The sequence below is a fragment of the Chamaea fasciata genome, unplaced genomic scaffold, assembly GCF_029207755.1.
Source record: "Chamaea fasciata isolate MVZ Bird 193981 ecotype frontalis unplaced genomic scaffold, bChaFas1.0.hap1 SCAF_17, whole genome shotgun sequence".
Taxonomy (NCBI): domain Eukaryota; kingdom Metazoa; phylum Chordata; class Aves; order Passeriformes; family Sylviidae; genus Chamaea; species Chamaea fasciata.
The window spans coordinates 5,534,716-5,549,972 of NW_027094102.1; the positions used below are offsets into that span (position 1 = coordinate 5,534,716).

General features: G+C 47.3%; 1 protein-coding gene across 1 annotated transcript in view; it reads left to right on the forward strand.

The window, feature by feature from the left end:
- The first annotated feature begins 764 nt into the window (after nucleotides 1-764).
- The window catches only part of COL9A3 (collagen type IX alpha 3 chain), a 33,006-nt gene continuing 18,513 nt past the window's right edge, over nucleotides 765-15,257 (forward strand). The window contains exons 1-11 of the mRNA XM_066198972.1: nucleotides 765-845; nucleotides 1,984-2,061; nucleotides 6,365-6,400; nucleotides 6,980-7,051; nucleotides 7,316-7,369; nucleotides 11,106-11,141; nucleotides 11,741-11,764; nucleotides 12,256-12,309; nucleotides 12,482-12,535; nucleotides 13,235-13,276; nucleotides 14,754-14,810. Coding sequence (XP_066055069.1) covers nucleotides 780-845; nucleotides 1,984-2,061; nucleotides 6,365-6,400; nucleotides 6,980-7,051; nucleotides 7,316-7,369; nucleotides 11,106-11,141; nucleotides 11,741-11,764; nucleotides 12,256-12,309; nucleotides 12,482-12,535; nucleotides 13,235-13,276; nucleotides 14,754-14,810 — 573 coding nt within the window. The 5' untranslated portion in view covers nucleotides 765-779. The remainder of the gene's footprint in view (nucleotides 846-1,983; nucleotides 2,062-6,364; nucleotides 6,401-6,979; nucleotides 7,052-7,315; nucleotides 7,370-11,105; nucleotides 11,142-11,740; nucleotides 11,765-12,255; nucleotides 12,310-12,481; nucleotides 12,536-13,234; nucleotides 13,277-14,753; nucleotides 14,811-15,257) is intronic.

A 15,257-nucleotide genomic window follows, 5' to 3' on the forward strand; every position in this document is an offset into this window, starting at 1 on the left:
AGATGAGCTGTGTCTTTTCAGCCCTGAGGAATCTGGTCACTGTTCCTTTCCACTTCCCAGCCCTGCTTTGGATGAAATTGTCTTTAATCAGTTAAGGGAATCGTGAAGCTCCTTGGAGGAGATGCATCTTCATGAATCCGTTGCCATTTGGGATCGCCAGGCAGGGAACTGTCCTCTTCCTTCCGTGCAATATTTCAAATATTTCTTTGTGGCTTTGAGAGTGTTCCTCCTTTTCCCTTCCTCCTTGTATCAAAGCCCCTCACTAAGCAGTAAGTGCATTTCTCTGTAGTGATCGTGCCCTGTTACAGGTTTCCTGATGTCCCTGCTGGAGTTAGGTGGCCTCAGGCACTGAAAACTCACCCTTTGTTGCTTTTTACCTGTCCAGCACAGAGGTGGTGATGGGCTTTGGGAAATATCCTGGGCGAGACCTAAGGAACAGCTTTGTATTCGCAGCTGGAGTATCCCAATTTTGCTCCTGTGTCCCGTCTCCCAGTCCAGCCCTTCCATCGGCTCCTGGAGCAGGAGGCTGGGGCTGCCCAGCAGGGCATGAATAAGAGCTGCTCTGCCTGCCTGCTGCTCCCCCTCCTTCTCCCACCTCCTCTCCTCCAAGCTCGGCCCCTCTCGCCTGGCTCCAGCTGGAGCCACAGGTTTATCTGGAGGCGAGGAGTCTCTGCTCTGTAAGCTGAGACCCGGGAGGAGGAGGAGGGATCTGCTGGACCCCGGAGGAGAAAGGGTTTGGCCGCCCGGGAGGAAGGGGAGAGAGGCAGAGCCTGGGCACCATGGCTGGATTCTCTGCTCTTGGGCTCCTCTCCCTGTGTCAGCTCTTGGCCACAGCATCGGCTCAGGTGAGAAACCTCATTTCTGTCTCATGCTCAAGGAAAAACCTGTAAAAGTAAAAAAAATGTGGTCTCTGTGTGTTGTACCTGTGGGGTGGAACGTGGCAATGGGCAGGTTTATGACAAATTTGTCTAAAGTTTATGACAAATTTGTGCCTGGGTTTGTACCTGTGCGGGTAGGTGTAAAAACTGCTGCTTTATCTTTCTGCAGAGGTGGTGTTTTCCCATTCAGCTCTGCAATTATGAGAGGGAAAGGCTTGGAAAGGGAAGATCTGTTGATGCAGTTTTCTTTTACAATGAAATAACAGATTTCCAGTGAAACTGATCTGATCTTATCTGATGTGGGTCTTTATCTGAATCAGAATTTCTTACTCGTTCCCTCAATCAATTTTCAAATTTTACACTTACAGCGTGTTTAACCCTTGCTCACTTGAGACATGAAGCTGAATTAAACTTCCCTGTCTGGTATTAGTATTATTGTCTGGGGAAGTGACTCCTCAGTGAGTTTTTCATTGTTAGTGAGGAATTTTTTCAGCCTGGCTTGGGAATTCAGAACTCTGCTGTGAGCAGAGCTGCTTCTACAATGAAACCTTTGTTCCCTGAAGCTACAGTAAGTTGCTCTCTGGAGCCCTCTCCATACAGAAGTCATTTATTGGACCTTTCTTTCCTTCCCCCTACCTCAGACCTTTCCAAAATCCAGATTTTCAAGTGGCATCCTGCTCAAAGAGGAGACTTTCCCCTCCTGTCTTCACTGGAGTCTGCCTGGCTTTGCCATTACCACAACAGACTGGGGCTACAAATTAATCATTTCTACCAAGCACTTGGCATCTTTTCCATGGACTTTGCATTTCCTCCTCTGCCCAACCCAAAATGTGCCTGTAGTCAGAACAATTTCCTGTGCAACGAAACCCCTTGGCTGCCCAGTGACCAGTTTGCATTCCCAGTATAGGCCACCAGTAAAAGGAGCTGGGGGTGTGCTCAGTCTGGAGGGTTTTCCAAAGAGCCTTGAACTGCTCTGGGGCAACTCTGAGGCTGGCAGGGGGTGCAGATTTGGGGTTAAGCTGTAGGACTTGGCCATTGATTTCTGATCGAGCCCGTGTGTCCCTTCTGATGGAAAAATAAGCTCTTGTCTCTCACTTTCCCCCAGTCCCTTCCGAGAATTGGACCACAAGGCCCTCCTGGACCACCAGGACCCCCTGGACCATCTGGCAAGGACGGCATTGATGTGAGTGACACGGGGCAGGGGTGGGGCAGGGGCAGAGCCAGCGGGGCAGAGAAGCTGCTCTTGTTCTCCAGATCCTCAGCCTCCGGACATCCTTCGGGGGGATGGACCTGGAAAATCACTGTCCTCACCAGAGAGCTCCTTCTGCGGGAGTCTGAGCAGCCAGGGCAGGTGCTGAGCAGGTTCTTTGCAGGATCAATCCCCTGTCCCCAGGGAGAGCTCGGGGTTTGTGACCCTGCTTGCAGAGTAGAATATTTCTCTTTTGGGGCAAGGTTGAGTGCAGGGGTGTGATGTGTGTGGGGTCAGCGCACGTTCAGCTGTTCAAAGACAGATCTTTGTGATGCTTCAGAGCATCTGTGTTTCTAGAGAGGCTACAGGAGACTCAAATATGCAGCTCTGGACACTGCTTTTGTCTGGTTTTATTTCAATACTGTCATCATGGTTATCCCTCACTTTGGCGCATGATGGGTCAGGATCTGGCTCTTGTGTTGCCAGACAGGAGTTTGTAGTGGACCAAAAGGCAAATGAAATGAAGAGCCTTTGTTTCAGCAGGCAGCTCCTTGCACCTCCTGCGGAGGGAGAAGGCTACATAACCCAGGAGTTAATGGAGGAGAAAAACCTTGTTCTGTTACTTTTAATTAACGTTTCCATAGAAATTAAAAATACTGCTTCTGTGCATCTGTTGGATAAGGACTGAATTGTGCCCTGTAATTGGCACTGGATAAAATGAGCATCTGATGGAGCTTCAGCAAGATCACATCAAATGCAAAAGTCTGGGTTCCTGCTTCGATTTCCAGTTTGAGCAGCCCTTGTCCCTCTGAGCTGCTTGTGGAATAGTGCAGGGGTTTTTAAGGCTCGTCTGGAGTACATTTATTGGAATTGGGCCCTTAAGCAAGCTTGAAAAAATCCATTCATTCCATGCAGGTCATTTTCTTTTGGATAAGGAGGTAAAAAAAAATAAATGTATGAGTTCCCTGGTACATGGTGAACAAGGAGTGTTTGTGCCTGCAGTGGGGAGCTTTCCCTGCAGCTCCCTGAGCCAGGCTGGGCTGAAGAGAGAACCTCATTGATTTCCAGCTGCTCCCTCCCAGTGTCCTTTTGGCTGAAGGAGTTTGTATCCCCGGGAATCTCCCTCTGGTTTTGTAGGGTGAGATGTTCAGAGTTGGCACCTCGGCAGCTTCCACTGGTTTTCGTGGTGTCACCAAAGGCTCCAGGGCACACCTCAGAAGAGGGCAAAGGACACTGGTTCCCATTTGCAGCAGGATGTGGCCGTGGCCAGCACACTTTGGGAAAGGCTGGCTGTGATTCCATGTGGAAGCAAAAGGAAGAGTTTGGGAAGGATGAAGCCCTCCAGACTTCAAGTTTCAACTTCTGCAGAGAGGAAATGGGAAAGAAGCCTTGTAGTTACTCAGTTCCTGCTTTCTACAGGATATTTTAATCTGGAACAGCACCAGCATCACTTTTGATTGCTCTTGGAAACAGGAGCCTGGGGATGTGTCAGTCATGTGGACCTACACCCCTTTATCCACAACTAAAAGCTTTGGAAAGCTCCCTGTGGGACAGGATCAACAAAATAACATCTAATTAATGTGAAGAACTTAGTCCTAATGAATCAAATGGCTGGGTGAAGTATTTAAGGTGCAAAGACCTGCAGTCCCAACCTCAGTCTGGAGTTTTGGCTACACAAAAAGAGTCTCTTATTTGAACAGACTTGAAGCCCATCCCTCCAATGGATAGAGGATGTCAGTGCCTGTTCAGGTGAGATGGTCTGACTGTCCAGGGGCAGCTCCAGGATGGCTCCAGCTCTTCAGCAGGACATTGAGTCCTTCCAGGAATTGCACAGGAGGAGATGCTGGGCTGTGGCTGGTGTTGAGCAGGGTCACACAGCCTCCCTGCTCACAAGCTGCCCTTTTTTTTTGTCAGATGGTATATAAAATTCAGCACTGTTCTACGTTTTCCTACTGCTGCATGGGGAGGGTCATGTGGATCCTGAGTCAGAGTGTCAATTATGTCACTGCAGAGTGAAACCATTATTTTATTTTTCTTTTGGTGCTGAGACTTTTTTTTTTTTTTTAAATTGCAATTGAAAATTTTCTGCACTGTATTCCTGAACTCTGTAAGCCACTCCAGCCAGGTCATCTTGACAGGTGACTTTGGGTGAAAGTGGTGTGGAAGTGTTGCTGGATGTCTTTGAGCTGGGTGAGTGCTGCTGAGGTGTTCAGCAGTCTCTTACCATCAGCTGAGGGCAGTGAGAGGTGCAGAGCAGGCAGCTGAATAATTCAGGATATCTGCTTGGATGAACTCCATCAGCACAGTTTCTTGAAGGCCCTGCTTTCATCCCTGCCTTTCAGGGGGAGCTGTAGCATTAAGTCCCTCTGAAATATTTTATAATTAAAGCCTTTAACAAGCTCCTTGTTTCATACTCAGTAACAAGCAAAATCTCTCTCCCAAGACTAGAAACAGCATGTTTTGATGGAAAGAATTAGTGACAAGTTCTTGTGAATTATTTCTGGGGATGTAATTCCCTAAATTGCTAATAAGCAATTGTCACTTTTCAAAAATCAAGCTTCCCCCCCGCTTTCTGTCTCCTGACTTGACTTGCTAAGAGTAAACTTCCTTCTCTCTCACACAGCACCAGGAGAGCATTTCCCTTTGCTGATAGCCCTTGCCTCTAACTCCCAGTGATCTGGCACTGGGGGTACAAGCACTGACTGGGCTTTTGGTTCAGCTCTCCGAAGTTGTGGTGCTCCTGCGGAGTCCTGCAGGGGTCCACCGTGGCAGGACCAAGGTTCAGGATGGTGCCCAGCAGCCTCTGCTGGTGCTGTCACCTCCCTGTGCAGATTCCCACCACAGAGGCAAGGAAATATGCAAGGGGCTGGCAATCCCAGGTGCAGGAGGAGGCAGCAAACCACCCCTGCTGCCATTTCCAGCTGCCTTTTCATTTTGAAAGAACTGCTCCTTTCATTTCCTTGGCAGAGAACCCTCCCCAGCCGTGATAGTGATAACTATTTATGGAAAAGCTGTGGGCAAAGGATACTGAAGGAGTTGCTTCAGCAAGTCAGGGCATAAAGATGCCTCTGTTCAGGGACCCTCTGGTGGGTCAGTGGTGCAGGGCATAAATCCTGAGCAGCTCCAGGCTGGAGAGGTTTGCCCGCAGCCTTCCCAGTAAATATAGAAACATGCTGTAAATTCCACAGCTCTGCGAACGCCTCCTGGCTCCTCGCTACCAGGCCCGTGGTGGGATGGTGTTATTTGCAGCCTTGCTGTTAATATCCACCCTTCTTCCACAGAGATTTTCCTCTTCCAGGGTACCAACTTGTTCCTTCCCCTCTGCTCTCCCACAGTACCTCTCACAATAGTCAGTGCACTTATCCTAAAGCCAGGAGGCCAGGGTACCCTCTGGACTGGGACACAAAGTGTTTTTTCCTGTGGGAAGAGTTGGAAACCAAGTTCCTGCTGTTCACAAATGTTTGCTTCTTCTGGGGCCGAACAATAAAATACAAATTACTATATGGAGTCCACACACACACGCTTATGAATGGCTTTACAACTGGCTGAGCTGGAAGAAGTGATTAAAGACTTACGAAATATTGTCTCACAAGCACCTTCAATGCTGTTCTTAAAAGTTTCATTTTATTAGAATAGGAAAAAATAATAGAGTGCTTTTGAAATATTGTATGAAAATTGTGTTTAACCCAGACTGTGCAATTGGATTAGGTGGAAATCAGTTGGGGGCTGTGCTTGTTTGCTTTTCCTGTCCAAGTTCAGTCATATGAAGAAAATCATTGTAGACAGTTTGTTCATTCTTCACTTTGTCGTAATCCCCGGGTCCTGGCAGTACCACAGCTTCAAACTGTGCCTTGGAAAGCTGGAGTTTATCCCTGTATCCCTCTGTTCCACCAGGAAGGTGTTTGGAAGCCATGACATCCATCCAGCTTCCCCTCTGCCCCATAGAATTGATAAATTCCATCAAATTTTAAAATATATTTTAAAAATTATTACAAAATATAAAAACCATATCTGGAAGAAGTTAGAAGTTCTGGGGGCACTGTTCAGGAGCACTGGTTCCCTCTGGGAGGCTCTGGGGACATGGATTTCCCCAAATCTGCCACTGTAGGTGTTGGGAAAGGCTCTCCAGGCTCATCCTGCTTAGGGGGTAGCAGGGTTTAGAGCATCAGCTCGTGAGAGTGAGTGAGGTAAATCTTGGAGTGGGCATGAGGAGAGGTTTGAGTGCATCTGGGAACACCATTGCTGGCAAAAGTCAACAAAGAGAGGTTCAGCACTAACACTTTTCTCTTTCCTCTAGGGAGAGCCAGGCCCTCCTGGTTTGCCAGGCCCACCAGTAAGTATTTCCTGCTTGGCATTGCCTTTTCCATCCTGTTGAGAGGACACAGGGCACGAGCTGGCGCTTACAGCCTCACCTTCCTCTTCATCTGCCACAGAATTCCCAGGAGTGGGATGCTCAGCACCACCCCAGGGGACTAACACGTTCTCCTGCTTCATCGCTGTCAGTGAAACAGAATGGAAGTTAAATTAATGAATGAAATAAGTGAGATGAAGCTTGTGCATCACCTGTACAATGACAGGTGTCCTGGCACCAAGCCACATCACGTGGTTATTTTTGGCACTGCTCTGAGTCTACTCCAGCCCCTCAGTCTGTACCAGGTGGCAGAGCCCTTTGCTTTGGCCATTGACTTCCTACCCCCTGCTAAGGACAGCTTGTGAGCAGGTGGGAATGAGCCAAAGCACTGAAATTTAGGATTTGGAAATGAATTCACAGCAAGATTCACCTCTCCTCATGGGATTCTCCCATGTTGCACGGTGTAAAGTTAACACATCAACAAATGAGCTTCCATCCTTGCGTCCTTGCCACGTTTCTCTTGTTATTTTGTTATAATAATTGACTGCTTACCTCATGCAGGGGCCAAAAGGTGCACCAGGGAAGCCTGGAGCTGCAGGTGAAGCTGGATTGCCTGGCCTTCCTGGAGTGGATGTGAGTATTTTGTCATCTTCTCTTACATCCTTTAAACCTTTCACACAGGCAGGAGTGTTTTCCTGATTTGTCTCAATCAATCTTCTCTGTGCCTGCTGGGGAAGGAATGTGAGTCCTGGACCTGCATCTGTGTCTTGCATGTCAGGGGAAATCGAAGGAAAAACAACTCTAGGCTGAATTAAGGAATATGAGAACAATTTTGAGCTGTGTTGCTGACAGGATGACACTCTCTTGATCTTTTGGTTTTTTTTTTTTTTTTTACAGGGTTTAACAGGAACTGATGGCCCACCTGGCCCAAATGGGCCTCCAGGAGACCGTGTGAGTACCTCATTAGATCCTAAGTCTCTTTAAATAGTCATTGTCACCGATTGTAGGGATGATTGTCACATTCTGCTGTAAATTGGTGAGATTCAAGTGTTGATTCTGATGTAAACCCTTGCAGAATACTTGAATCCTTGAAATGCAGCCCCAGGTGGCTTTTCATTAGGCAGGGCATGAAATCCACCTTTCTTTCACATGGCTCTGAACCTGCTTGGGTTGTCTCAGTGGTGGGTGTACTGGGGATATTTCAAGTATCCAAAAAGTTTCTTGAAGCAGTCGACAGACTCAACTGTGAAGTTTATCAAAGTAAAGTTATTTTGGCCTTTATTTGCAGTCTGAGTTGGCAGATCTGTGTTGTTTATAATTAATGCTACTGTGTATTAATTGTTTGAACTTTTGCCTTTTATTATTTCTGGAATTGTCCATATGGTTGCATTATTAGCTGCTATAGTGTTCCCCAACCAGCCTAGCAAGAAATAAGAGTTTTTTCTGCTTCCTGCATATCCCAGCCCTGCTGAGGGGCACCACAGGGACAGAGAAACAACTGTCAGAGACGGTACAGATGTCCTTCAGATCATCCACAGTTATCTCCCACTCTTAGGCCTCCCTGTGACATTAAGAAATAATCATTAATGAGCCACTCAGCACAAATTGTGATCCAGCATGGCTGTTATCCTGTCTCCCAGATGGGAATATAAGGCTTGTGTCCACAGCTGGCTTGCTGGCCTCTTGGACTCAGGGCTGCAGTGATGGGCTGGAGTTTTGTAACTTGTTCAGTATATCCCAATTAATCCACTCGCTGCCCCAAGAACTTACTCAAATCTGAAAAATCTATGAGTTATTTAAGGGGATGAGTGGCACAGACATGTATTCGTGCTGTGCTCTTCTTCCTTTCCCATGTGACACCAAAGTTTGTGTGGCCATTGGGGAAGTTGAGTGGCAGGACCCAAATACCCTGGTCACAGCTCCAAACATCCTGGTCACAGCTCCAAGCCTCTGCCCATCACCACCACCCTAGACCTCACTCCTTTTCTGTCCCTTGTGCCCATTTTCCTCCCCAGAGATCCAGGCCTGCAAAATCCTGGCCAATCTCAGACATTCTGTGGCAAGAGTCCAGCAGCATCTGGGAACAGATCCCTGATTTTTACAGCAGGAAAGCTCGGGACCACCCGTGGAAGGCTGTGAGCTGTTCTGTGCCCTGTTTCGGGCTGGGTGGCAGTGCTTGCCCATGCCCACGTTAGCACACAGCTCCTGCCTTGCAGGGTAATTGAGCAGATAATTTCTGGGCATCAGAACTTCCTCTCCAGCTGCTGGGCAGGAGCCCCCAGACAGAGCTGCCCTGGCTGCAGGCTCGGGTTTGCTGTGCTCTCCCTTATCCTGTAACTCAGTCTGGCAGCCTGGGGCAGACCTGGGACCCCTCGTCGTTTATGGGAGCTTTTCAAGGTCAGTGGTCCATCTGGGAAATTGTTTTAATTGGTCTGATAAAAACCTGGGAAAAGGGAAGACCTCTAAAAGCTTTAGCACTCTTAATGGGCAGCATTGTTAGCCGACTTGCTTTTTTCCTCCCTGTTTTTAGAACATATTTCAGTCTTGCAGGACTCGCTGAAATAAGCTGTTTACTTATTGCTGTGGGTTGGAATTCGTGCTTAACACTCTGATTTCTCCTAAATAAGTTTCATTTTTTGAACTGGAGTGTCTGAGAGCAAAACTGTGTAGCACAGGGAAGTGGGCTCATGGAAGCCAGTTTTCAGTAAAACTTTATTGACAAACTTTTCCAAAAGGATTTCTTATCTTAAACATCTCTTGCTGCTCTCAGCATCCATTAACTTTTCTCCTGCTTCTGCTTAAAAACTGATTAGATCAAGTCTACTTGTTTTTTCAGTTTTAAAGCCCTTTTTTAGCTGGGGTAGAGCTGGGTCCTGACCTCCATGCTAGATACTGGTGTCCTTGACTGGAAAGTTCTCAAAGGCCATTCTGAAGTTTGTTGCTTTCCAATGAAAGCAATAAGGAAAACATAATTATTCACTTCTATTTATGAATGTTGTAATAATCAAGTATTTTCCACGCTCCATAGTTGTCTATTCACAGAGTAAATTACTACAAAGTGAAAAATTATGGTGATAGTGTTTTCTAATCAAAAGAGAAAGAACATTGTTACCAGGAGAATGAGTCGAGTCAGAAAATGTTATTAAAATTGAGATGTAAATTAGAGTCTCTCCTTTGCCTCAATGCAGTAGCATCAGCTCATTCAGGGACTTCACAATCCCTTACCTTACCAGCAATGTTCATTGTTGCATTCTGCATCTTACACCCTCCAAGGTATCAAAATTAGGGAGTGTAAAGGGCCAGTGTTTGGCATTTTGGGTGCTCTGCCAACTTCCTGACCTGTTGGACCAAGCAGAAAGGGGCGATGCAGCTGCTTTCAGAATTGGGGTGCAAGTCAGGAGGTGCCAGGAATTCAGTGTTTTCCTTTCAGGAGGAGAGCCCAGCTCGTTCCTTACAGCCATCAGCAGCTGTAGGGATTTGTAGCCTGAAGATAAAAGTGACTGGAGGCAGAGTAGCCTGCAGCAGGAGAAATGAATGAGCTGACATTCAGAGCACAGCTGACTTTTGTTGGTCTTGTTCCTCTGCTCACCAGACCACTCTTAACAAGGCCTTGGGTCCTCTGTGTCTTCCTCCTTGAGCTTAACAAGGGAAAAGATTTCTAACCTCCTCTGGCCCACAGAACATGAGGGGAGGGCAGGTGTCATCCCTGGGGTCACTGTGGGAGCTGTGTGTGCTGGGATATTCTCCAGGGCTGCCCATCCACCTTGTTCTCCTGGTCCCAGGGGCTGACACCATTTAATTCCAGCTCAGGACATCGTCCTCGAGATGTTTCTGTGCAGCACTTTGGGGATGTTTGGGCTGGGGAGAGGCTATGGAAGCTTTGTCCCTGCGCAAGGAGATGTCCCTGCTCTGTCCCTGGTCCCCTGGAAGGTGTCCCTGTCCACGGATGATCTTTAAGGTCCCTTCCAACCCAACCCATGCTGGAATTCTGTTTCGGAATTATCACCCGTAATGAATTTTCCAGCCTGCTGGCCAGTTGGCAGCTTTGCAATGCAGGAAAGGGGTGAAGGAGATCTCTCTGTGTTCTTATCTTCAGTCAAGCAGGAACTTCACAGCTTCAAGAGTGACTTAATTCTAGTCTGAGGCAGGAACTCACCAAGCTCCAGTCAAGCCTGAGAGTAGGAATGCAAACTGGGAAAAGGAGACACGGGGGATTTGCCAATGAAGCAAGTGAAGAAGCAGAGGCTGCCAAATCTTTGGCTTTGCTTGAAAGGAAAATGAATGAATTAATAAAATTCAAGAGAACAAATCCAAATTTTGTTAATAGTTTTAGAAAACTTAGTCACTGGATCTACGATACGAATGTATTATGAATGAGAATATTTCAAGTAGATAGAATTCAAGTTATGAGCATTTAGATATTCATGGAGGGTATTTAGATATTCATCTGAGGCCAGCAGGGACTTTCAGAATAATTATCCCTAAGTTTTTTGTCCTTATTTGTGAATATAAGGGCAAAATTCAGTGTGAATTCACTGTGAGCATCTCCAGTTGTCTCCTGTTTCTGCAAGACGCTGCTGGAGTTTCCAAGCAAACGCTGGTATCAAGGAAAGCAGGCCTTGGTGAATCCCCATATGGAGGGTTCCCTTTTATCCCTGCTAATTTTCATCCTGTTTTATTCCCATAGGGTGCACTGGGACCTGCTGGGCCACCTGGACCAGCTGTAAGTACCTCCCAGAACAGCACATGTGATCAAAGTGTGGAATATTAAAACCGTCACCAAGAGAGGATGGGAAGCTTTGTATCCCAAACAAAAGGATCAAAGCCTGAATGAGTGATTATATTGTTTGAAATGTTTAAATACGTATGCATGACCTGTTCTGGTAACACAGACCTGGTTTTATTCCCCGAGGTGCTCTAAAAGCAAACCAGCTTGGGGTACAGACTGACATATCAAATGCTACCACAGTTATTAGACATTATCTAATGTCTAATCAAAATTAAAAGGAAAAGAAAAAGGAGAAATAGATAAACTGGAGTGTTGTCTTCCTCTCCATGTCCCGCTCTTGTGTCACCACACATCTCTTTTCTTACACACATCTCAAAAGTAATGGAGATGGAAAGGGAATACAAATTATTAGAGGCAACAAAAGGATTCATCAAGCCTCTGCTCTGATTGCAAATTATAACCATTAGGGGCAAGGGAGTGATAAGGAAACTTAAAACAAACAAAAAAAAATTATCAGCATTTCCAAGGTTTTCTTTTCTTCCTGTATGTTCAGTTTCTGAGTGATCTTTTACTGTTTCAAATGTTATTTCCAGGGCAAAGGACTACCAGGACCTCCAGTAAGTAACAAGGATATTTTTTTCAAAAAAAAGTTGTAAATTAAGATTCTGACTTTATTGGATACCCTGAGTGTTGCAAACCCACCCCAGGCCTCAGGTCCTTCTTCTGTGCTGTGCAGAGGGATGTGCAGTCCTGCAGATCATTGACCTTGTGGGCTTTTAATCCTTGTCCCTACCCTGGGGAAACTGGCTCTGGAGTAAATTCAAGGCACAGCAGCCTTGTAAACAGTGGAAGTGACCAATTCTGGGGCAGCTTTTGTTTGCTGGGTCCCTGGGAGCTGCCCTGTGCCCGAGGGATGCAGACTGGCAGTGAATTCCAGGGGAATGTGGAGTAAAAAAGCAAGATGTGCCTTGGGAAGCTGCTGGTCTGGTGCAGGATGGAGCTCCTCGGGGGGACTGGGCAAATGGGGACAGCCCAGCTGCTGGGTACCCCTGGGCTTTGGGGTGTCAAGGTCACCACAGAGGTAAAAGCTCTTCTCTCTGTTCAACAGGGGCCTCCAGGACCCAGTGGGCTGCCAGGAGGACATGGATTTCGGGGCCCTTCTGTGAGTTTCTCCTGCCATTTAATCCTCACCTACTGAATGTGCCACAACCACAGACGAATGAGTTTAATTTTTGTCTCTTACCTCTCTTTGAAGTGATATTTTGGTAGCCACCCCTCACATCCCTTTGCATTTACATTGAAAGGGAATTCTCATTGTTTTTCTCTCCTTTTAGGGACCTTTTGGTCTGCCAGGATTCCCAGGGCCTCCTGGACCACCTGGGCCTCCAGTAAGTTGAGACTTGCAAACAAATGTGAGAAAATTCCTGGGGGGAGTCCGGACTTTTCTTCTTGCTGCACTTTTTATTTGCTGCCACTGCCATGAGCATTCAGCAGGGCATAAACACCGTGCCCTGGGGAGAGCAGAGACTTTTCCCTGGCTGCTCTTGGATGTTTTGGTGATCTCCTGTTCGTTATTTGTGCTCTGTGTGAGGAGGGGCCCAAGGAACCCCACCTTGATGGCACACAGGGCATGGGGTGGGCTTGTTGTTCTCTCAAGGAAGGTTTTTGTGCTTGCTTGGATCAGGAGCTGTTCTTTTAGGGCCAGCAAGTGGGGCTTGCAATCGAGTCCCTGCTCTGGGTTTGCTGTGGCCTCTCTGGAGTGTTGAATAGTGGGATGGGGAGGTCTTTCCCAAGGCGGGGGGAAGCCAGGCTCAGCTGCTCTGCTCTAATTGCTGCCTTCACCACCTGAGGCCCCAAGCTCTCCCCGAGCCCAGCTGGGAATCCCCAGGGGATGGGCACACCCCTGATGTGTCTGGTTTTGAGGGCTGGTGCAGCTCGTGACACTCCAGGTTCAGGGGCAGCACTTTAGGCTGAGTTTGTGCCTCGTGCTGATCCAGCTGAGCTGGGGCTGCAAAAATTCTCCTAGAAATTGTGTTCCCTCCTGGTGTTTGTCTTGTGTTTCAAAGTCACCATTCCCTGAATTGCAGGGTCTTCCAGGAGCCCTTCCTGATGGCGGTGGGGACCTTCAGGTAGGTTTTTCTTTATGCAGCAGGAAAATACGCTTTGGTTTGATCCCTGATGTGACTTTTGGTTGGCGCAGCTGGGGGAGTGTCAGACCACTTAACGTGCACTCTTTAGACCTGCAGGTGTGGGTTTAAACCACCTTACCAGGGTGTCCAAGAGTGGGGTGTGTGTTTCCTTGACCGAGATGTTTTTGCAAGGAGGCAGATGTGCGCTGGAACAGGTTGCCCAGAGAAGCTGTGGCTGCCCCATCCCTGGAAGTGTCCAAGGCCAGGTTGGACAGGGCTTGGAGCAGCCTGGGATAGTGGAAGGTGTCCCTGCCCATGGCAGGGAGGTGGAATGGGATGAGCTTTAAGGTCCCTTCCAACCCAAACCAGTTTTTGATTTTGTCCTTGCTTCTTGCTTCCCAAAAAGCACATTTTGCATGCGTTCTTCATGTGCTAAACAACTTCAGCATTTGGTAAAAGACAGCAGTTTTTCATGCTTCCAGGCCTGCTTTGCAGCAGGAAAGGCAGTGTGTGCAGCACTGTTTATTTCCAGGGATGGTGGCACTGGGCCCCTATGGACATATGCTTTGTTTAGGTTTCCTTCCTTAGGAGAAAGCCTTGATCCCTTTCTTTCAGGGGAGCGAAAGGAGTGTTAAGTCCGTGAAGGATGGAAGTGACATTTGCAGATTTCACAGCTGTTGTTGTGACAGCTTCTCCGGTTTTCTAATTGGCGTGGCCCAAAAAAAGCTCCGAGTCAGTTTAGGCTGCCTTATGGCACATCACATGGGAGTTAATAGCAAATGAAGCTATTTCTACAGGTTTAATTTAAGTTACCCTGTGGAATATACTAGAAAATTAAAATTTTTAGTCTACAGAGGTGCTGCCTGAAGTTGTATTGAAAGGGGAAGAAACCCCAATAAAACAAATTAAGAGCTATTTGTCAAGTTTCAAGAGAATGGCCTTTTCCTCATTAAATTTCCATGCGTGTTCTGATCTGTTCCCAGTCAAGCTGGAGTTCCCACCAGGGGCTCTCCCACCCCTGGACATCTGCAGATATCAGCTTATAGGTATTGGGTTGTTATTGGTGCCCTTCAGTTAACTCTGATGCCTGTCCTTGTTTGCTAAAGGAAATCAATAGGGGTCAGTTAACGCAGAGGATTAAATATGGTCCTAATGATTTAAAGAAACTGATCCAACTTCACTGGGAAACTCGTGTTCTTCAGCCTTTTGGACTGTGGACACTGTCAGCCTTCAGAAAGTCTCACAGTCCATGTTCAAAGTGGAGCAGGTCATCCATAAACCATTATTTTGTGGATCACCAGGACCTCTAGGACCCCATTCCATCGGGAAATGTTGGCCACTCCTTGATGCTGTGATGCCATTTAGATTTAGTGAATTTAGAGCCAAAACCCACATGACTTTTTCACCTAATGGATGAAACCAGCCTCCCTGGATGTGCTGTGTGCCTGTTAAACCAAAGTGTTTCTGTTCCCTGCAGTGCCCAGCTCTGTGCCCACCAGGTCCCCCAGGCCCCCCAGGAATGCCAGGCTTCAAGGTAAGGAACCATCACCTGCAACACCAGGATTTGTCTCCCAAAATAAACACCCCTATGAACCCCTGGCATTAAATTGTATATGCAGTCTCTGTATATAGGGTCCACGCCTCCCAAACCAGCCATGCATCTGCATTTATTCCTACTGATGAAATTAACCCTTGGTATGGATTAAAACCCTCCTGCAAGCCCAGTGGGGCAGAGCTGATGGACAGGAACAAACAGGGGCAGCAGTTCAGGGCTGCCTCAAGAACCAGGTGCTGCCTTTCCAGCAGAAGGAGAGAGCTGGAAAAACCTCACCAGTTCCTAAACTGCCAAACCTAACTTACATAATTAATGTAATACAATTTGATTGTTGTTTTTATAGCCAGTGTAGCACCAGGCAGATTTCTCTTTAGTTGCTGGGCTCTGGTATGTAAATTCAAGGTTTCAACCCTCAGGAGTTGAACA